Genomic DNA, 22,575 nt, shown 5'->3' on the forward strand with positions numbered 1-22,575 from the left:
TTCATTTCAATAGATGTAGACACAGCAGCTTCTGCAGCAGTAACATGCAGCGGCTCCAGAAGCAAAAACAACAACAACAAATATAAAAGCCATAGAAACACGACAGTGACTTGAATTGATATAGATATGTTAGTAACAGGCTAAGTGGGGGGGGGGGGGTCAATATTTTACAGATAAAATCGGGGGGTCATTATTTTATAAGGGGAGTCAGTATTTTATAGAAAATGGTCATTATTTTATATAAAATAATGACCGGGGGGTCATTATTCTATGGGGGTCACTTTACAACGTTACACCGGCACTTCAGAGATGCGCCGACGGTCGCGTCACGTAGAGAATGGAGATACCTAAACGGCAATACCGGTCCCGAACGCCCCGCATTGGTGGTTCCGGAGATATCGTCGGCTTTAACTCTACATTATAAGGTATGGCAAATCCGCTGAAAAACTACGGTGTTGGGTACAATTTGCGGCCTTAAAAACCGGTGACCGAATAATGTCCCAGGCACACCGAAAATTGTGCCAATTAGATATGAGCAAACCCTATACAGCAATACCAATCAGGTATTTGTGTTCAATTATTTAACAAGAGTATCGTAAGCAGATGCAAATCTCGTTTTGGGCCATGCTACATATATGCACCTTGTATCTTGCAATACATAATGAATACAGAGCTTCATGTGAATACCGTTAACATCTTGTGGTCAATGTAAAAAACTAGCTTGAATTATAGATTTGTTTGCGTGCTTCTACATTCATAAAGCATAAACACATGAAACAACGGCCATCTATGCATTATGTTGTGTTTGCTTGACAAAATCGAGGACAGTAGGTTAAGGCAGCATTGTGATTTTTAAAGGGTGCTTTAAATATAAAGCTAAAAAGGTCTATCTATGGCTTCTTTTCGTTTAGAATCATGGACATTGCTTTGAAGCTGCTCTCTCACAGATATACCATTTTTACATATATTTTATTTTGTCTTGGAAAGAGCACATTTTGCGTTAATATTTGCAGACCAATGATACTAGAACCCTGACAAAAAATCAGATCGTAGATTTTAATTTTTCCGTCGGAAAATTAATGTTTTACTGTATGGCTTAAACCGTTACTAAGGATTGAAGAAAAGTGCATAAAACATGATTTTTTTAACTTGAATGTTAAAATCTGCGATCTAAATTCAAAAAAGGCTCGTTCAAAGACTTAATATTAAAAAGTTGTCAAAACGTTCAATCGTAGGGCTTTTTCCGTATAGAATCATGGACATTGTTTCTAGCGTGTGTTTTTTCAAGTGTTCTTCAACTCAACTGTTTGACATACTCCCCATAAACAGCCATGTTCTTACCTCTGCCACCCTTACTCTCACAAGAACCATCATTCTAATATTGTATTATATTGTATAATGGTCTTGTCTGCAACACTGCTCCTGGTATTTGGCATTAAACTGTGCTTGTATTTTTTTTGGTTTGGGGAGGAGGAGGCTGTAGCGGTTGGCAAGGCGGGCGGAGGGATGGGGACATATTGATCTACTTCGAATATATTACCTTTTTGTCCATTCGGTTAAATTCACTCCTACGCACAGGGTACAGAAGGTAGAAAATTCAGCTCTCTATGAGCTTATCAAATAATGCTCACACTGAGCCAATTTCTGACCACTGTGCGCAAGAGTGAATTATACTCATTAAATTATACCTCAAAATGTAAAAATATAATAGTCAATTCGAACATATTTGAAACACGAAACACAAAAAAATTAAACCGGTTATTCAACTTTTTGCAAGAATTCTGTTTAATTGAAACGTTTTTGTTTATTGTCATCTCTTGCTGCTATTTCTTTTTAAATAATAATATATCGAATTGACTGTTCGTAATCGTCATCACGTCACTCAGATAAGACAAAAAAAGGAAAACATAGTTTCAAGTTTTTCAAGTTTCAAGTTTTATTTATAATAAATCAGAAGGTCGTAGACCCATGAGGCATAAAGTGCACACTGGTGACAACTACAAATAATATGTACTCGTGCGGTAACATATTTACTAATAGTTTTTATACAAAATTAGATTTAGAACCTGCATACATTTATCGATCAACTTTTCGAGTAATTTTACTCTAACTTTTTCGAGTTTTATAAAACATCCTCCCTTTCAATCTAAGTTCGAAAATATAATTACCTAGAGCGTATGCAGGAAAAATACTAAAGTAAATAAATTGCTATCCATGTTTGTGATGTTTTATATGATTATGTTGAAATAGGATTGAAAAGGAAAATGTAATAGATATAATATGCATACATTTCAAATTCATTATGTACAATGAACAATATTCTGCCGTTAGAAATCAACGTGCATGAAAGCATACCTTAACAACAGAAGAGCTCATGCATGGACAAACTATGATAATGCCTATTATACTAACAACAGAAGAGCTCATGCATGGACAAACTATGATAATGCCTATTATACTAACAACAGAAGAGCTCATGCATGTACAAACTATGATAATGCCTATTATACTAACAACAGAAGAGCTCCTGCATGGACAAACTATGATAATGCCTATTATACTAACAACAGAAGAGCTCCTGCATGGACAAACTATGATAATGCCTATTATACTAACAACAGAAGAGCTCCTGCATGGACAAACTATGATAATGCCTATTATACTAACAACAGAAGAGCTCCTGCATGGACAAACTATGATAATGCCTATTATACTAACAACAGAAGAGCTCCTGCATGGACAAACTATGATAATGCCTATTATACTAACAACAGAAGAGCTCATGCATGGACAAACTATGATAATGCCTATTATACTAACCTGTTGGAAAATGTCTATTTAACATTATGTGAAAGCTTTGTAAACAAATACACTCGCATTCTTCAATTTTCCTTCATTTTTAGTGAAAATAAACTCTTTAAATTTGTGCATACTAGGATGCCGTAAATGAAATGATGGCAATACAGATTTTTGAATATCATTATACAATGGACCTTCAATAAAAAAAATGGTATTCGTCTTCTAAAATATTAGAGTCGATACATTTTCTTTTTTATTGTTGTAAGCATGGGTAGAGACCAATGGTTATATTTTTTAGGCTGAATGAGTAAATTGCTGATGGCAGGAATAATACGGGTCATGGTTTTATTTGTTAGAACATAGTAAATGGTAGATGGGAGGGAAAAGGGTGCCTGTGGCAATATTTGGAAGAACAGAGGAAATTATGTTTGGATTGATGACATTTCAAAGAAAATGTGTAAATTGTTGTTGGAAGGCATTCAGTGCATGCATGTGTTTATTTAAAAGAACATGTTAACGTTAGTGTTTTTTTCTTGGGAGGTATAAGGTGTCTGTGGATATATTTGAAAATAAAATATATATTCAGAATAAAAGTGTTTTTATTGAAAAGATGAAAAATAGACTTTAAAATGTTTTACTTGAAAATGATGTTATTGCTGCCAAAATTGTTTTCTTAATGTTTTACGCGCTTTCATCGACCTGTAAGCATACTATGTATAGTTTCAAAAATCGTAGAAAGAGTTGTTTACAACCAAATAGAATATTTCCTTGTTAAACATGGATTATTATACGAATTTCAAAGTGGTTTTAGATGTAACTATTCAACTGACTCCTGCCTAATTCATTTGCCCGACCATATCAAAGATCCAAATTCCAAAGGTCTATATACAGGAATGATTATGCTGGATCTTCAAAAGGCATTTGATATCGTAAAGAAATTGGTGTAGATTCAATTGAGTGGTTTCAGTCATATTTATCTGGTCGTAAACAAGTTGTCAATGTAAATAATACAACGTCTCAATTCATGAACATCTCTTGTGGCGTTCCTCAAGGAAGCATACTTGGACCGTTGCTGTTTTTTTTGTTATGTCAATGATGTGAGTATAAGCATAAGTGAAAAAAGTAAATTACTATTATATGCAGATGATATTGCTATCCTTTTCTCACACAAAGATCCGTCTGTTATTAGTAATGTACTCGGCAAGGAATTTGAAAACTGTAGTAAGTGGTTAGTTGACAACAAACTGTCTTTGCATCTTGGAAAAACAGAATGTATTTTATTTGGGTCTAAAAGGAAACTAACAAAAGTTGTTAGCTTTAATGTAAACTGCAATGGTCATAAAACCTAAACAATCCGTTAAATATCTTCGACGTATACTGGACAATGATCTCAGTGCTGCATCTATTGTTAACAATATTGTCAGTAAAGTTAATTCTCTGTTAAAATTTTTTTATAGACAAAATCGTTTTTTAGATATGAAACTAAGAGAATTGTTATGTAACTCCTTAATACAATGTCATTTTGACTATGCACCTACATCTTGGTACAGTGGTATATCTAAACAATTCAAGAACAGATTACAGGTCACTCAGAACAAAGTTGTCAGATTTATTTATGGCTATGAGTGTAGAACTTCCCTGAAAGTCTCAGCTTTCAATGATATTGGATGGCTTAATATAGAAAATAGGATAAAGCAACTACGACTTAACCATGTACATAAAATCTTTAATAGCAAATGCCCATCACACTTACATGAACATTTTACTTTAGTCTCATCCACACATTCTTACAACAGTAGACATAGTGCTGGAAATTTTAAAGTGCCACAGGCTGACAGTTTTATATTAAATAATTTCTTTTATCAAGCAATCCAGGACTGGAACAGTCTTCCAATAAAGTTAAAAGAATTGAAAAATAAAAATACTTTTAAAAAAGAAGTGAAATCACATCTCATTGTTGGTATGAAATGTGCAGAAATGGAAGATTTCCTATTTTATTAATTATTATTCATTTAAAATTGCATATCAGTTCTAAGATTTTTGTCATATTATGCTAAATTGTCATATGGTTTTAACAATCGGTTGCATTATAACTGTAAAAGTTCGATCTCAAACATTTAATCATTCTTTAACTGGTCAAGAGTTCATGCATGTTATTTTTGTATAAGAAAACCTAATTTAAAAAGCTTACAACTGAGATCTGGGCAAATAATTACATTTGTCGTAAGGACCCCATTGGAAATAAGTTGAATAACTTTAATGAATTATCCTGTGTTAAATATTTGTCACATTGAATTAAATCTTTATTAACGCACGTATGTATCCAAAAGCATTCTAATGATGTTGTGCTTTAGTATATATATCATCACTACTACTTTGTTAATCAGTCTGTGTTATAACTTTATGAGATATTTGGTTTGTTACTATGAGACCTGCAAGCAATTGTTGTTAATGACCCAGTGCCGTGAATTGTGTAAGATTTTGGAATATCGTTCTCAGATGCAGTTTTTTTGTGTTTTGTTTTATGGTTCCGTGGATAGTTTTTATGCATGAATTGGGTCACAAAATGAATATGGACTTTTTCCCTATAAAGTCATGACTTCCATGGATATGAATGTAACAGAATTGTTATATTCAGGCTGTGTAACTGCTTTACAATTCTACATATTCCTATACCGTATAAATAAATAAATAAATATATATATATATATATATATATATATATATATATATATATATATATATATACAGTATAGTTGTTTTTAACCTTACGGTGTACATTTCACAAAACAAACAAAAATTGTTCACCAAAGATGTCAGCCCCCATACGTGTCGTTCGTAATTTGGAATTCCTAGCAATTATCACGCTTGTTGAAGATACCTTTTCTTGTTTTTGACATAAATCTGAAAGTTACATTACGCAGAGAATTAATAATTTGTAAGTAAATATGATTTATAGACCTCAGTTATAAATCTTTAAATTCAGTATAATTCGGACCATACAATTTTCGGATAGTGTCTTTGTTTTGTTATTTAGTTATTGAATAACAATGGTTTAAATCCCAGTGTTTGTTATTAATTTAACAGTCTTCTTCTTTAACCTTATAATGGTTCTTTCAAAAGTTATTAATCATATTTTTGTATTGCTGTAATAGTGTAATGAAATTTACAGTTCAAGAAAATCTGACTGAAAACTGTACAGAATGAGCAGTGTACAAGGTAGAGGTGATAAGTGCCTTCTGGTTGGAGATGATAAGCACCTTCTGGCTGGAGCAGTCAAAAATGCATCGTACAGCATGGTGTTGCAGGTATCATATACAATGTAGTCCATTTAAAGTCAAGATATTTTCAATTAAACAAAAATGATAATTTAATCACCGTAGAGAATTATATGTTTTCAATAGTAAAAATACATTAATTCTTATAAACAAAAGTGTCACAGTTCAACACATCAAAATAAAGCTCTTTGGTTAAAGCACACAAAATAAAGCTACTTAGTTTTAAACTTATGTAAAAATGTTAAGAAGAGTCTCTCTATTATAAATAAGAGCTTTGTATAAAAGTTCAATTTTGTGTCCCTAACACAGTGTCATTTTCCCTCCCTTTCAGCTTTTGAGCAGGATGTTAACATTCGCCCTGAATGCATTTGTCCTGCGATATATTTCACGTGACATGCTGGGAGTTGTTAATATTCGTCTAACACTACTGTACTCTACCACGCTCTTTCTTGCCACAGAGGCATTTGACAAGGCCTGCCTTAGTCGGCTAGATACACACAACTGGTCACAAGTCATCAACCTCATGTGGTGCACGTACGTTTAAATTTACATGTTTATTGTTGTTTATGTCATGAATAAAATCACCATCGGGCATCATGATTTAATGTCATTATATATTCAGGGCTTTTTCTGCCCATTTTGGCAAAAAGACCCTAGACATTTTGGGAAAATTTGCGTCATGAATATGCAGAAATTGGGAAATTTTACAGTGAAAAGAACAAGATTTCAGTCTCCTGCGAATGAGGAAATTATAACATATTAGTTCCTTTTCCATTTCAAAAGACCCCAAATGGCTGATATTGCGTTTTAAATATCTATTGCAATAAATCATGACAGATAATATTTCATACTGATCTCTGAATGTGATGAAAATCAATGATTTCTGACTTCAATTATCCCCAAGACATTACATCACCCAATTTATTAGGATGTTGAATGAACCAGTACAGGTAAATAGACTTTCATAAAAAAAATATTTTGATTGGGATTTTTTTCTGAAGATTGGGAAATATATCATATATTCTCTATACATCAAAAGGTATGAACAGTTGTACTTCATTACAAACAAGTATATTATCATTTCAAAATGAAATTTGGAAATTATGAGTTTACTTGATCCAGATTGTTAAATACTTGCATACTTATTTTCAGTTATGCATTTCTTTTAAAAATCACTATTTCCTTTTTTTCAAATTGACTACCGGTAGCTGCTTACACAGTGTAAGTTAATGTAACATGTTATAAATGTTAAACTCTCTCTCTTACCTACCGTTCAGTGTTCCAGCCAGCCTGGTAGTAACAGGTGTGCTGGGGTGGGTGTGGGTGAACCTGCTGGAGAACCCAGAGCCCACTCTCATGCCCGGGTACAGTGTTGGAGTGGCCAGTTTTGCCCTGGCCACTGTCCTTAACTGCCTCTCTCAGCCACTCTTCGTCCTTGCTCAAAAGCACATGTTTGTCAAGCTGAAGGTAATGCACTATTATGGGAGACTGTTTTACATTTACTTGGCAACTGTGTGTCATATTATGCACCATTATATATTTGTAAAAAAAAAGAGCAGGGAATGGGCCTTAACCAGGGTCCCTGGGGTGTGGGGCATTTCTCGGGGATTTTGCCAGCAGTTCATATCCGCAGGGTGGGGCTTTACCCGTGCTTGGCTGGACTGAAAGTCAAAGTCCCAGCTATTCCCCTGACCTTGGGGGGCCATGGTTATAATTGACTGGTGCTTTACATATAGGCAACTATGAAAAATGGCTAGGACTATTGAGTAATCTGTTGTTTCTTCTTGTCAAACTTAATGGCAATTGGACTGTATTGTTAGCCTTATTAAAGCTGCAATCTTAACAGATTGAACGTTTTGACAACTTTCTGATTTATTTTTTTGAACAAGCCAATTTTTGCAAAAATCCATGGAAACCAGTTATATAGACTGCTGACAAAAAATTAGGTAGCAGATTTTTATATTTAAGTTCAAAAATTGATGTATTATGCATTTTTCTTAAACCGTTAGTAACAGCTTAAGCCATAAAACATCAATTTTCGAACTGAAATATGAAAAATTACCATTTGAATTTTTTTCAGCATTGGTTTGAAGATGTTTACGCAAAAATTTGCTCTTTCCAAGACAAAAAAAAAAAAAGTTGTGAAAATGGTATATCTGTGAGAGTGCAGCTTTAAGATAATACATGTACATATACACATAATGTTGAGCAAGTCCACTTATGTTTTATTCTTGCTTGTTAAAAAATTTATTTTAAAGCAAAAAGTTACATGTAGTCTATGTTTATTTAAAAGTGCTTTTTATGCACCCGAAGGTGGGCATATTAAAATCGCGCCATCCGTCCGTCCGGCTCTGTAACTTTCCCTTGTATGGACAGATTTTAAAATAACTTGCCACATGTGTTCCACATACCAAGACGACGTGTCGCGTGCAAGACCCGTGTCCCTACCTCAAAGGTCAAGGTCACACTTAGTGTTTATTCACAATGGAGTGCTGCATATAAGGACATAGAGTATAGGTTGTCGTGTCTGGGCTGTTACTTTCCCTTGTATGGACAGATTTTAAAATCACTTGCTATATGTGTTCCACATACCAAGACGACGTGTCGTGTGCAAGACCCATGTCCCTACCTCTAAGGTGAAAGATACACTAAGTGTTTATTCACAAGGGAATTCTGAATATAAGGACATAACAGTGTAGGTTGTCAAGCAGGGGTGGTATTTTTTTATGTTCATAGGCAATTTAAAATAACTTGCCATATGTATTTGACACGTAAAGGCAAGATCAACTTTTCATGTACTGACCTTGTTCATAGGTCAATGTCACATTCGGGGGCATTCTTCACATACTGTGACAGCTCTTGTTTTCACTATATTTAAATTTGCATTTTCTTTTATTCACCTTCAGACACTTAAAAATAAAATGTCCTGAACATATGATATATTGTTGATAAAATGGTCCCATTCATTTATTTCTTTGGTTTTTACAGGTGTTTTCACAGGGGATTGCAGAGGTGTGTAAGAGTGTCCTCACTGTGTTCCTGGTCATCTATTTCCCGAGTCTCGGCCTCTACAACTTTGCCCTTGCTCAGGTACATTGCTTCATAAATAAAAGGGTGTTGAGGATGTTTACCTGTTTTTGCTGGTTTGTTGCCAGATATAATATGTAGATATTTTGTCAGTTTTTAAAAACATTAGGTCAATAGTTTGGAAATCGTTATACAGAATATTATCTTGAAACTCCAGAAAATGCTAGTCTGATTGTAAATTTACAACTGTATATACTATAATTTTACATGTTTTCAGATTTTGAAAATATTTGTGTAATGTTTGAATGAATCTTTTACTTCAGGTGGTTTATGGAGTTGTAATTAGTCTGGTGTACTATGTCTATTTCATCTACTACATCGTTGTGTATGGCAAGAAAGATGACACATTCCCGTTTACATCAGTATCTCAGCTGTTTCCAACATCAACAAGAGATTTGGTAATGCACAAGGATGTAATGGTGTTATAGTAAATAGGATTATAATAACTTATAATTCTGTTTTCTGGTATCTTTTTTCTATTAAAGCCTCATTGATTTTAATGGATAAGTTAAAAAAGGTTATTTCAAAGAATGTCCAGAAAATAAGCTTGTCTATCGTCGAGGTGTAGCAAATATTAAAGAATTATTTGTAAAAGTTAATTTATGTTAATATGTTTTTAATTTCATCTTAATGTATATCTTTTCAGTTTATATCTGTATCTGCTTCCTAATACTTGTTATGTATTTAATGTCTGTTACTTTAAGCTTCTGTTTGTCTCTTTCAGCCTTTCATAGATCCCAGACAGGCTTGGCTTACAGTGAGCTTTTTCAAACAAAGTTTCCTGAAGCAGCTTTTGACTGAAGGAGAAAAATATGTCATGACCATTTTTGGTGTGCTCACATTTGCTGATCAAGGTATTGATCCATTTTTGAAGACTTATGTTTTAGAAATGCTTCTTCATTAGAAAAACGGTTTGATGTTGTTGTTTTTTTGTTTTTTTATGGCACATGGTTAACACATCTGAATTAAGAGATTCATGTACAATTAATATTTTTGAGTATATATATCCATAGAGATTTTTGTTCATTCAATTGTGTTTCTTGTATAATAAAACACTGAAACAGTTTTATATAGATATGATTATATAACATGAACTTTTTTAATAAAGCAATATTGTTATCATTAAAACAGAATATTGCAGTAATATGATTTCTTTTAGAAACCTAAACATCTAAACAAAGTCATCGTGGTCTTGAAGTAAGTATCTTAGTACTAAAATCTGTTTAACCAAACTAAAGAGCATAACCTGTTTTTTTGCAGGTATATATGACATAGTCAACAACCTTGGCTCATTGGCGGCGAGGTTAATTTTCCAGCCCATCGAGGAGAGCGGGTATCTTTTCTTCTCACAGCTACTCACACATGGCCAGCCTAGAGACAAACAGAAACAGGTCTACAAGTCGAGTCATGATAGAAAATATATATTTTATTGAGATTAATGGCCTGTATCTGAAAAGTCTCTATTCCAGAAACTATGGTTACTGATGATTCTAACTGGGACAAAATGCATAGTATAATAAAAAAAATCTGTGCATGTGGCGTCACAAGATACTAGCTTAACTATTCGAAGAATAAGGAGAGCATTAGTTCCCTGGACTATCCTAATGCAAATTATGGACATTTTTTCAACTGAGAAATACTGGTTAAAGTTTTGCATGTAAGCACACATAGGTAAATATCTCAGCAACTACGTGAGGTATTGCATTGAGACTTAATACAACAATACATAAACATCACCCACTGGAATAACCAAGTTAGATAACTCTATTTTGGATATAATGCAAATAATGACCCTTTATGATTTGAATTAAAATATTGTTATAGTCTTGCATGTAAATACATGTAAGTCAATATCTCAGCAACACATCATGAATTGCATTGAAGCCTTAGATATGAGTTCCCAATTATCGAACTACTAATTTATTAAGTTAGATCACTCTATTTTGCAGACAATGCAAATTATTGCCAATTTAGATAACTATATCTTGCATATAATGCAAATTATTGCCCTTTATTATTTGGCTTAGAAATTCTGGTTAAGGTTTTGCATTTTTTAGCACACATATGTTAATGTGTCACTAACTGCTTGATGTATTGTATTGAGACTTTATGCAATGATACCTCAACCATTTAACCTACTTGAATAATTTTGCATTATTACTCTATTTTGCATTATTACTCTATTTTGCATATAATGCAAGTTTTTGGCCCTTTATCTTTGAACTTGGAAATTGTGGTTAAGGTTTTGCATGTAACAATAATTAAGCCATCATTTCAGCTCATACAGTTTTGAAAATTGAGGCTTGCATTTCCAACTACCCATTCTACTTAATTATTCATGTTAGATTATAAGTATCTTCCATGGCAGAGAGTGTAAGATAGGTTCATCCCGACCCTAGTGTAGGGTGTTTTGCGGAAACGAGGTCTACTGAGTTTCCGCGAAACACCCTGTGCGAGGGTCAGGATGAACCTATCTTACATGAGCGGCTATGGTAGATGCTTTTTCTCCCACCTCAGTTCAACAAAATTAGGTAAAAATGTATTTTTTGCTGGAACTCTTTTGTGTGTAGTGAAAATAAATGTGTATGAGTCAGGATGAACCTATCTTACACTCTCAGCCATGGAAGATACTTATAATATGCATATAATGCAAATATTGCCCTTTATTATTTGACTTCAAAATGCTGGTTAATGTTTGGTACGTAAGCTCAAAGGTAAATATCTCAGCAACTGCTTGATGCATTGCATTTAGACCTAATACAACTTGATAATTTAACAAAGTTTGATCTTTGAGTACTGTTGTATTAGGTCTAAATGCAATCATCAAGCAGTTGCTGAGATATTTACCTTTGAGCTTACGTACCAAACATTAACCAGCATTTTGAAGTCAAATAATAAAGGGCAATATTTGCATTATATGCATATTATAAGTATCTTCCATGGCTGAGAGTGTAAGATAGGTTCATCCTGACTCATACACATTTATTTTCACTACAAAGATAACTCTATTTTGCAATTGTTAAACTTAAAAGCAGCAGAATAGTCAAGCACGCACACACGGTTTCAGTGACAATTCTTGTGTTTTATGGTTTTAACATAATGATTTTTTTTTTAAAGTAAACATTGGGTATAGGTTCACTGTTGTCATTGCATTCAGACAGACAGAAATACACAGGAATGTTCAGTCTTGACCAGTGTGCAATGTTTGTGTCTTGTGTTTTTTGAATTTCTTTCATATAAAATTAGAAACATAGTTATACAATAGATGTTCGATTTACAAATGTATCTTGGAGTGCTCTCATTTTCTTGTATCATTTGCTCTGATTTTGATAGATGACTGTTTATACATCCTTAAGTTGTTTCATCCTATATGCAGGATTCCTGTGCTCTAGCAGTTGATGTGCTGAGCTGTCTGTTGAAGCTGGTTGTCCTCACTGGGGCCATAATCCTTGTTTTTGGAATGGCCTACTCATATCTAGCCTTGGACCTATATGGTGGGGGTCTTCTCTCAACAGGGACTGGTAAGTGGTTGTCCTCACGGGGGCAGTAGTCATGGTGTTTGTAATTATCGTCTCACATTTTGCCTTGGACCTTTCTATTTGAGTAACAGGAGTTATAAGGCTAAACAGTCAGTACTCATGCAGATTCTATTTCAGCTGCACCCAAAAGCAGTAAACAGTTATTATCTCTTCTCTACTGCCAGGTTGGGAGTTGTTGTAGCAGAACTGTTTGTATGGGAGGATTATTTCCCGCACCTTTGTATGGATCTGTTTAAATATTTCTTCTTAATACTCTTTCTATTTTTATGGATCTGTTTAAATATTTCTTCTTAATACTCTCTCGATTTTTATGCCCACCTGTATTAAAATCGCACCGTTGTCCGTCTGGGCCAACCTAGAGGTGTTTTGGGGGTGTTTTTTATAGGGTAACTTCAACTGTAAGGAGTTTATTTGGTTATGTTTTCTATTGTGAAAAGACATAAAAAGACTCATTTTAGGGGCTGTATTAATGAAGGAAAAAACTGATAAACAAGAAATGTTGGAGCATCAATCCATTGGTCAGGCTCAACTTCTCGTGTCCAGACTGTAACTTTCTCTTTTATGCACAGATTTTAAAATAACTTGCCACGTGTGTTTGACATACCAAGATGATGTGTTACGTGCATGACCTATGACTTCTTGTCAGGGTCACACTTAGTGTTTTTTAAATATGGAATGCTGCATATAAAGAAATAAAGTATAGGATTTTGTGTCCAGGCTGTAACTTTCTCTTGTTTGGACAGATTTTAAATAACTTGCCACATGTGTTTGACATAATAAGACAACGTGTCCTGTGCAAGACCCGTGTCCCTACCTCTAAGGTCTATCCATCTGTGCATCCGGCTAAATTCCTTTCTTTATCCACACATTTCATTGCTATTGTTTTCCTTTTCTAAATGACCGCTTCAGAGGCATTCGTCACTTACAGTGAGAGCACATGTTATTTCTTATTTGGCAACTTTCAGGCCCAGTGTTGTTAAGATGGTACTGCCTGTATGTTCTGGTTATTGCCCTGAACGGGACCACTGAGTGCTTCGTGTTCGCCACCATGAGCAAACAGGAAGTTGACAGGTGAGCAGAACTATGTATTGCCTGACAGATTAAAGTTTTCACCTATAAAATAAGCCATGCTAGCATTAAAAGCCCCACTCTCTGCCTTGACCAGTGCACAGGTATTTGCCTATATTTACAAATAAAGAGATTACAAATTCAGTTGCATAAGGCCCCTTGAAATCTTCTCACTATCCTACTACCTGATAAAAAAAACTTTCCACAAAAATTAATGTCTTATTCTAAAATATTTTATTTAAGCCCAAAAAATAGACATTCAATTGTTGACAATTTGTTTAAATATTGACAATTTCCACCGCAGTTTTCATTTCATTTGACATATATGTTACATAAAGCTGTCTGAGAGTATATATCTGCCTTGCTGCAGTAGATATGGTCCCCAACAGCAGAACCAGAGTGCCTGCATTTCGAATTTGGCTACCAACTGAATAATTGTTTCATTTTCTTATTTTCTTTTTTTGTCGTTATATTTATTGGCTAATTAACATGTGGTTACTTTTCACCTTGATGTCTTCTTCGAATTGTTTTGCTGAAATACAAATGATTACATCAAAACTGCAGCTTCATTAGACAAAGTCTCTGGTCAGTTGTTATTTTATGCACTGTTATCATATTTAATTATTTATCAAAGAATTGAGTAAGTTAAAGCTCTGACATGGTTTGATTCAGTATGCATAACATACATGTAATTCCAACAAAGCTGCCAAAAGTTCCGTACCTATTTTCTGCATGTCTCAATTGTTATGTAGAACATTGGAAAAGCTACTTATTTGTATGTACTTGATTAAACTTGTTTCCAAAACATTTATTCTGAAATGGCAGATATAACCAGAAGATGGTGGTGTTTTCACTGCTGTTTTTGTTGTCGTCGCTGCTGCTGACATCTGTGTGTGGAAGTGTGGGGTTTATACTTGCAAATTGCCTCAATATGGCTGCCAGAATCGCTCACAGGTAATAAGATATTGAAGAATATTTGTTAAAAAAAAGGAATAAAAATGAATGCATAATTTTCCCCTCCTACTCTTTTAAATTATTCATCTTTCAATATGCCTGGGACAGCTCTTAACATTAAAGCATCTTTAATTTAAATGATATACTCATTATGTTAATTGCTGCGGAAAATTTAAAAAAGGCAGCAAAACTTACTTAATTAGTGAATACAATACCCAACGCTAAACTTCTATATTTAATTATCCTGTTTCCAGTATCTACTACATCCTGCAGTATTTCCGAGGTAGCAAGTTTAAACCTCTACATGATGTGATACCTCATCCAGCTGTGATAGCCAGCCTTCTAGCAGCATTGATAGCTACGCTAGCCTCTGAGGTTTTAGTGACAGCTTTTTTACAGATTTAATTGTAAAAAGAATTATAATTATGCACATTGTATGAGTCTCTTAATTTAATTGAAATCTGACAAGTTGTGGTATGAATATGTGGACAATATTACTACAGTCTATGTAAACATATATATCGAAGGGTCAAAATGTTCAAGTTAAAGGACATTTTAAATAAAAAGTAAGCAACATCGTACAACTTTATCCTAATTCATTTGCCAATCATATTCATCTGCCAACTATACTTATTTGCCAATCAGTTTTGTCTTATCCTCTTCTGAAGATATATTGATATTTTTATAAATAAGTCATTAATGGAAATGATATAATAATTATTTAATGTATTTTATATGCCATTATACTTTCTCAATACAATCTAATTAAACTATATAATCCTAGTGAAATGGTTTTCATATCACTAATATAATTATGTTATCCATTTCCAGCGTATTCTGTGCTGTGATCAGGGACTTGTGGGGCGGGTGTTACATGTTGGTGTGGGCGGGATCTGTCTGCTGGCCGTGCTGGCCCTGGTCTACCTCAAGGAGACAGCCCTGGTCACCTTCATAAAACAGCAGTACAACAACTGGCATAAACACTGAGGGAACTTTGGAATGGGGGTCTATGTCTGAATAGTGGGCTGTAATAATCAATCCAGTTACAAGTGTTATAGAAAGAAACCTGTAATACATGTACATTGAAAGACAATAATACTGGAATTGTTGGGTTTTGGTGGGTTTCACTGGGATGTAGTTTGTGATACTAACTACTGTATTGTAGAACAAGGACAAAACAGAAATATTTTACTTTTGAATTGAAAATTTGCCTCTGCTGATAGTTTCTGCGTTTCTCGAAGTACAGAGACAGACAGAAACACCGAGGGCATTTGTGAAAGGGACACTGTGTGCACTATTTCTGCTGAAAATTGTAAGCAGTAGTACAAGAACAGGATTGAAGGACATTAGGGGAGGGGAACTATGTCCTGGGATAGTAAGGACTCATTTCTTTCAGTGTTACAGTTATTGACAGGAAACAGCAGTGAGAGAGAAACAGAGTTTGTGGCAAGGAAAAGGATTGACGGTGATAGTGTTCCTTCATTCCATTGCTTTGAAACAAATGTGTCACCATCATTTCAAATTAACCCTGACTTGGAGCTGTGTTCAGTTTGACAATGTGCATACATGCCATATCCCCGGCGGAGGAAAATCCCCCGGAATTTCGATCCATCCCCCGATCTCCCGGCGGGAGATAAAAATCCCCCGGAATTTAAAAAAAAAAAAAATTACATCAGGCAATAATGACAAAGTGAAACCACAGTATGTGAGTGAAACTCTCCAAAAGGAAACTTTTACAACAAGTGATCAATTAATTTGTAGTAATTATCAAAGGCAAAGAAATATTACTCTTTTGGAAGAAAGAAATTAATAATATTTATTCTATTCTCTTATTGTCTGAAAGTCATCAAAGCTGATAGAATTAAGCACAATTTTTTTAAAGACTTTGGAGGAAGGTAACTTTAATTTAATTGTCTCGAAAACATATTTTTCCAATGTCGTATTTTGTTCTGCAAGTGCATTACAGTATGACATGACAGTGTATCATAAAAATATGATAAATCATGACATAAAATAATTTTGTATAATGAAAAAGTGAAGAGGTTTTCAAAGCAAACTATATGTGAATACATTTTTTCATACTTGCGTCTAAAAATACTTTAAAATTTCGCCAACTTAGACCTGCTAAAAAAATCCCCCTGAATACAACCAAAATCCCCCTGAATTTTCAGCCTTTTGAACAAATCCCCCTGAATGGTCTCCAGAAAATATGTCATGTATGAATGTGATTTTCAATTTTGAGCACGTACCGGTAAATGAACTGACATGATGCTGATAGCGATAAGGCTGTGCCTGCTGTTTCACCCGAACCCTTTGTAAGGGCTCTCCGACAAGTACACAGAGGCAGAATATTTATATACAGCAGTTATACTCGACAAACAGATAAAAATCGCACGAAACTTGGGTCTGTAAAGGTTAAAATTATTTGTTTTTATTAATAATGGAACTTTATTACAGTAGTAATTTAGGCAGTCTCTATCTTAAAACTCAACTTTTTGGGATACAAAACATGTATTTATTTTGAATTCAAATATAATAGATGTCTGTTTAGTAAAAATGTCAAAACTTGGGTGTGGCTGTTTTCCTTCTTTTCTCCATTAAAAGTAACTTGTTTTATTAAGTTTTGATGACAAATTGTTATTATTTATATCAATAATGACCCCATGTATCTTTTCAATGTATTAAAGGATATGCCAAACTGTCCTGTTTTATACTCTTACTTGAATTGTTTGTTTGAAAGTAATTGTTCACTTTGAATAAACATCCATGATTTTCTATCTGTTTAAAATAAATTTTAATGATATACATTTATATGTCTTTGAAATACGTGCCATGCTTATGTTCTTGTCTTGATGTTATTTCATGGTTTAAAGATACTCTCTTACTCCCAAATAAGATTTACCACAATTAATACTATCGTCTTAATATTCGAAAAAGGATTAATAAATGTCGAAAACAGTTGTTCTTATGTAGGATACCGAGTTTGAGTTGAAAGAAATGTGCATACAGCACGGTGATGCTACCTTATGGGACTAAATGTGCATACAGCACGGTATTGCTACCTTATGGGACTAAATGTGCATACAGCACGGTGATGCTACCTTATGGGACTAAATGTGCATACAGCACGGTGATGCTACCTTATGGGACTAAATGTGCATACAGCACGGTGATGCTACCTTATGGGACTAAATGTGCATACAGCACGGTATTGCTACCTTATGGGACTAAATGTGCATACAGCACGGTATTGCTACCTTACGGGACTAAATGTGCATACAGCACGGTGATGCTACCTTATGGGACTAAATGTGCATACAGCACGGTATTGCTACCTTATGGGACTAAATGTGCATACAGCACGGTGATGCTACCTTATGGGACTAAATGTGCATACAGCACGGTGATGCTACCTTATGGGACTAAAGTAGATCACAGAAAAAAATTCAGCATTCACCAATCTTTTAATATTTTTGCGTTTTCTGTTATTAAATACACGGTTACATCTTTGTTATCAGTAATATCATTTTTCAGAAATGCATTATTTAGTAAGTAGTTAAAGGTTTATAAGTCAAAATTGATGTTTGTTATACATGTGTATGTATTGATTTTGAATAAGAGTGTCACTTTAATATTTTAACTTGAATGTTTTTGTTTCTAATATAGTGGCAATCATGTGAACGAAAGGAAACAATAAAATGGAGAAAAACCTAAATTTCTGGTTAATTGTTCAAACTGTTGAACAAGTGTACGTATGCAACTACGAGCTTCGACATGCATTCGTTGAAGTTAACATTACAATAGAGGGGTCTATGGGTTGTCAGACTGAGCGTGAAAGATGTTTTATATTCCCTCCATCAATACCCACTGATATAGCTGCATACATCATGAAATAGGATGCCTCATAAAATAGGATGCCTTGTATTTAAAAAAAATGGCTGACTTGCCTAAGACAAAATGATCTGTCAATTATGACGAAGAAAGGGATCGTGTAAGTTTTTAACTTTCGATGATTTTTTTATTTATTTATATCGAAATATATCTTGTTATTTGTATTATTTCATAAAAATATGTGTTTCAATCAATGGCAATGAATCCTTTTAGGTTTTAATCACTTGCTTTTGCGGCCCATTTTAATTAATAATGGAATTAAGTACAAATTACTTTAACATTTTGATTGAATGCATACATCTACCCACTCACATTCTTGCCTAGTCTGCACATTCAATAGGAGAAAACGATTGGCGAAAGGTGAATTAAAAAAATATAGACGCTAATATGTTCCATCCGTTTATTACATTTCGCTCAGGCAAAATAAAGAGGCATTTTATAGAAGTGCCAAAAGCCACTTCATTTACACAACTTCTTAACATTGTTAATGAAATTCGATATTTACATTTATGTTCGATATTATTTTGGTCATTAAAATTGATTCCATTTTTGAGACAATATTTACTTAATTCCTTGGTTATTGATATTCCATTTCAAGCATTTCTCTTGGGAGTATATAACATTAATCCGAGACCAACAATAATTTCCGGTCTAAGATTTAATTATTACAGACTTCGTTGGAGTCTTATATCAAATGCGGCATACAACAACTCACGTATGTTATTGCCTAGTCTCCACAGTTTAAGTTAGAAAAGAATGGGAATTAATGTAATTTGTCATAGGTGATACACGTTTTGAAGACATTGCATGTATTAGATTCGTCGCTCTTATTGGACATGTCAGGGAGTGGCGAAGAGGCCCCGGATGACCGATGGTCGGCGTTCCAGGACCCTCAGCGGAACCTCACGCGCCGAGTCAAGAAAGAGGTGGACCCCGGCCCGGACCTCGAGGAATTCTTTAGAAAAGTGCTTCGTCATCGCTCCCCGAGGAAACGCCATGAGAAAATATACAAGGTATTCCTCTCAAAATTATGATTGCCTTTCTTCTACACAAAGTCTTCAATGAATATTCTTGTAATCAAAAACACTTGATCGTCCATATGGAATGCAGAAAAATTGCTTGCGAGTTCCAAACAATATAAGACCTTATACACTTCTGCTTCAACTGTTCATTGTTACAAACTCGCTCCATATTACGCTGTATTTCCTGTGACAGGTGGCAGCCCAGCTGGTGCAGCTGATCACGGGCGTCGCTTACTCGCTGACGTCAGAATGGAAGCTCTTCTTCACGTGCACAAAGGCGTCTGGCGTCAAAACCGCTCCCCTGAGGGCACTGACGCATGACTCGTATGAATGTATGGTGCCCCTAATGAGGCCATTAAAACCAAACGCCTTCAAGGTATGGGTATGTGGGATCTCGTGGTAGTTGTAGATGCCCGCCTTTCACCAAGTCCATCGCGTGGCTTTTTACATCGAACTATTCGTTTGGTGTTATACCCACAAAACGACACCATCACTTCTATCAGCTTCCGCCAGGATTGAGCTATCACGAATTTGACTAATGATATGATCTGTGTCACTAAAGGGGCACATTATAAGTTGTATCATCAGCTTAAATTGTGCATGATATCGTGCTCGTGTATCGAAGGATCTCGTGTCGTTTTGCGGGTATAACACCAACTGATATAAGAAGCTACGTGATGGGCTTCTTTCGTGAAAGGCGGACATCTTAAAATGTAGGCAATATTAAGCATTTGAAATTCAGGGTTTAGTGAAACTCTGTGCATAGCACGGGATATAAGTGGTGCCTGTTGTGCGCAATCAAAGCTGTTTTATTAATCGGTTAAGAAGACTGAAGACTACTTGGCAAGGCATTAACGTTATAAAAACTGGTTGAAAATGAGATCATTCACGATTCTGAACATGTCACTTGAGAGCAAAACCAACAGTTTTATACGGCTTGAATTGTGAATTTGAGAGATGATATTTTAAATTGTTAAAACTCCATCACCAGGTCGTCCAACGCGGCTTTGACGAGATGCCGCAGCACCGGTGCCTTGTGCAGCTGAGTCCCGGTCTGAGCCGCGAGGAGACGATGCTGGTCCGTAGCGAGTGGGAACCACACGTGGACAAGGGCGGCTTCCTGCCACCCAGGGGCATCAGTGCCTGGTTCAACACAGGTCCGTAGAGTATAAACGTTATCTTATGATAAAGAGTGGGCTCGAACCCCAGCACAGGCACATTCTCATAGCGTCCAAGGAACTACACTATATTATATATAACTGGTTCATCCTCGGGAATCCGAATCGAAAGTGATTCTAATCACCTTTTTCTCTCCTCACTATCAAGCTAAAATACATTAGTATAAACCAACTGAGGTACATACGCATATCTCCTTAGGGATGGTTCCACTGTCGTGCAGGTCTTCTTTTGAAAAACAATTCCTTTTCTGGATATGTTTGGGAGTGTGGAGCCGTTTATGATAATTACGAAATGCATTTTTAGCCATTTAACAGTTGAATAAAAGTGAAGAAATTTTCTTAAATATTTTGAAATGTGACAGTAGCTGTTGATCCATCTACCAGTATGAAAGTATTATCCGATATCATGGAGAGTATTTTAATGATATCAGCTGCCAGTTTCTGGTAACCTGCCCTGTGTATTTTACACGTCCGCAGGCGTGTCGAAGGCGTGCTCCATCCTTGAGAGTGAGAGCAACAAGGTGCGGCTGCTGCGGTTTTCCTTGGCGGCCGACGGCACGGCGCTGGTGCACGCGACACTGGTTGACCTACAGTCCGGAAATACCAACGTCGACGGAGGGATTGGCCAGCATCAAGGGGAGTTCGTGTTCACCTTGAACATATTTCCGGTGTTTATCCTGGACGAGCTGCCTTCCAGCGTCCAGCTGTGCGCTCCCGTCCCCAGCTTCGGCCAGTACATCCCCGCCCAGAAGCGTCTCCGGGAGTTAATCCGGTCGGATCTGGAGGCGGGAAACATGCTAGCTGTCCTCCAACCCAAGGCAAGGTTGCTTGCAGTAGAAGTATCAATTAAATCCGTGAACTGACAGTATTATAGATTAAAGAGATTAAAATCAAGTTTGTCATATCTTTATCGATGTAACTGCGATATCAAATAAGTTGTACTGGCATAATTGTGACAAATGACAAATTAACGTGTTTTAGACGTTACATGAATGTGTACGTCGCTCAAGATTGAGACTTTACAGACTATTGAGCATTGTTTAGTTTGACTAAGCAATGGGGCGATATTGGTATTGAATACTTTATTCATTACACTATCTACATTCATTAAACAGTAATATTATTGTTCATATCAGATCGCCTTTATCATATGATTGTCATTTTGATAATGAGATTGTTGTACCTTTTCAGAAGGAATATCATGTTGGCGCTATCCGGAACAACGCTAGCAAGGAGACGCGGTCATGGCAGGTGGACGTCAGCCTCACGGAACATCACCTGTTCACCATTCTAAATGAGAACAACCAGGGGATCAACTTCCGCCACATGCTCATTATCTTCAACATAATTCGGGAGCAGTTTCCGGCTGAGCTTGGCAAACTCAACAACGACATTCTAATAAACGTTTTGTTCACCATGACGCACAAGAATCTTGGACGTCTGACGTCAGTACAAGACTGGTTCCTGGAAATGATTGCCACCATCGTCCACGGCTTCTCCATCAAATTCTTACCCTCCTACTACCACAGACGGCTCAATTTGGTGACGCTGCACGGTCTGGTACCGTCGGAACTTGAGACGGCCGCGGGAAAGCTCCGAGAGGTAGCGTACGCCGTCAAGGCGTACCCCAAGCGGATATACGACTTCACCGGATATGCCGAAAAGAAGAAAGGACGAGGGGACAGCAGTGGCAGTGATAGCAGCGAATCGGAAAGCGACGGCGAATCTGACGGCGATGGTGGTAATGATGGAAAAGACG

General features: G+C 35.7%; 1 protein-coding gene across 1 annotated transcript; it reads left to right on the forward strand.

Moving 5' to 3' along the window:
* The first annotated feature begins 5,602 nt into the window (after window positions 1–5,602).
* On the forward strand, window positions 5,603–17,566 carry LOC128232732 (protein RFT1 homolog). The gene is made up of 13 exons (XM_052946448.1): window positions 5,603–5,737; window positions 5,972–6,107; window positions 6,409–6,611; window positions 7,355–7,544; window positions 9,066–9,167; window positions 9,428–9,562; window positions 9,889–10,018; window positions 10,425–10,555; window positions 12,541–12,685; window positions 13,669–13,774; window positions 14,597–14,725; window positions 14,980–15,100; window positions 15,557–17,566. The coding sequence occupies exons 2-13, from the start codon at window positions 6,003–6,005 to the stop codon at window positions 15,710–15,712; spliced, it is 1,653 nt and encodes a 550-aa protein (XP_052802408.1). The 5' UTR covers window positions 5,603–5,737; window positions 5,972–6,002; the 3' UTR covers window positions 15,713–17,566.
* Window positions 17,567–22,575: the final 5,009 nt, after the last annotated feature.

This window comes from Mya arenaria, chromosome 4 (genome assembly GCF_026914265.1).
Source record: "Mya arenaria isolate MELC-2E11 chromosome 4, ASM2691426v1".
In the NCBI taxonomy this organism is placed as follows: Eukaryota; Metazoa; Mollusca; class Bivalvia; order Myida; family Myidae; genus Mya; species Mya arenaria.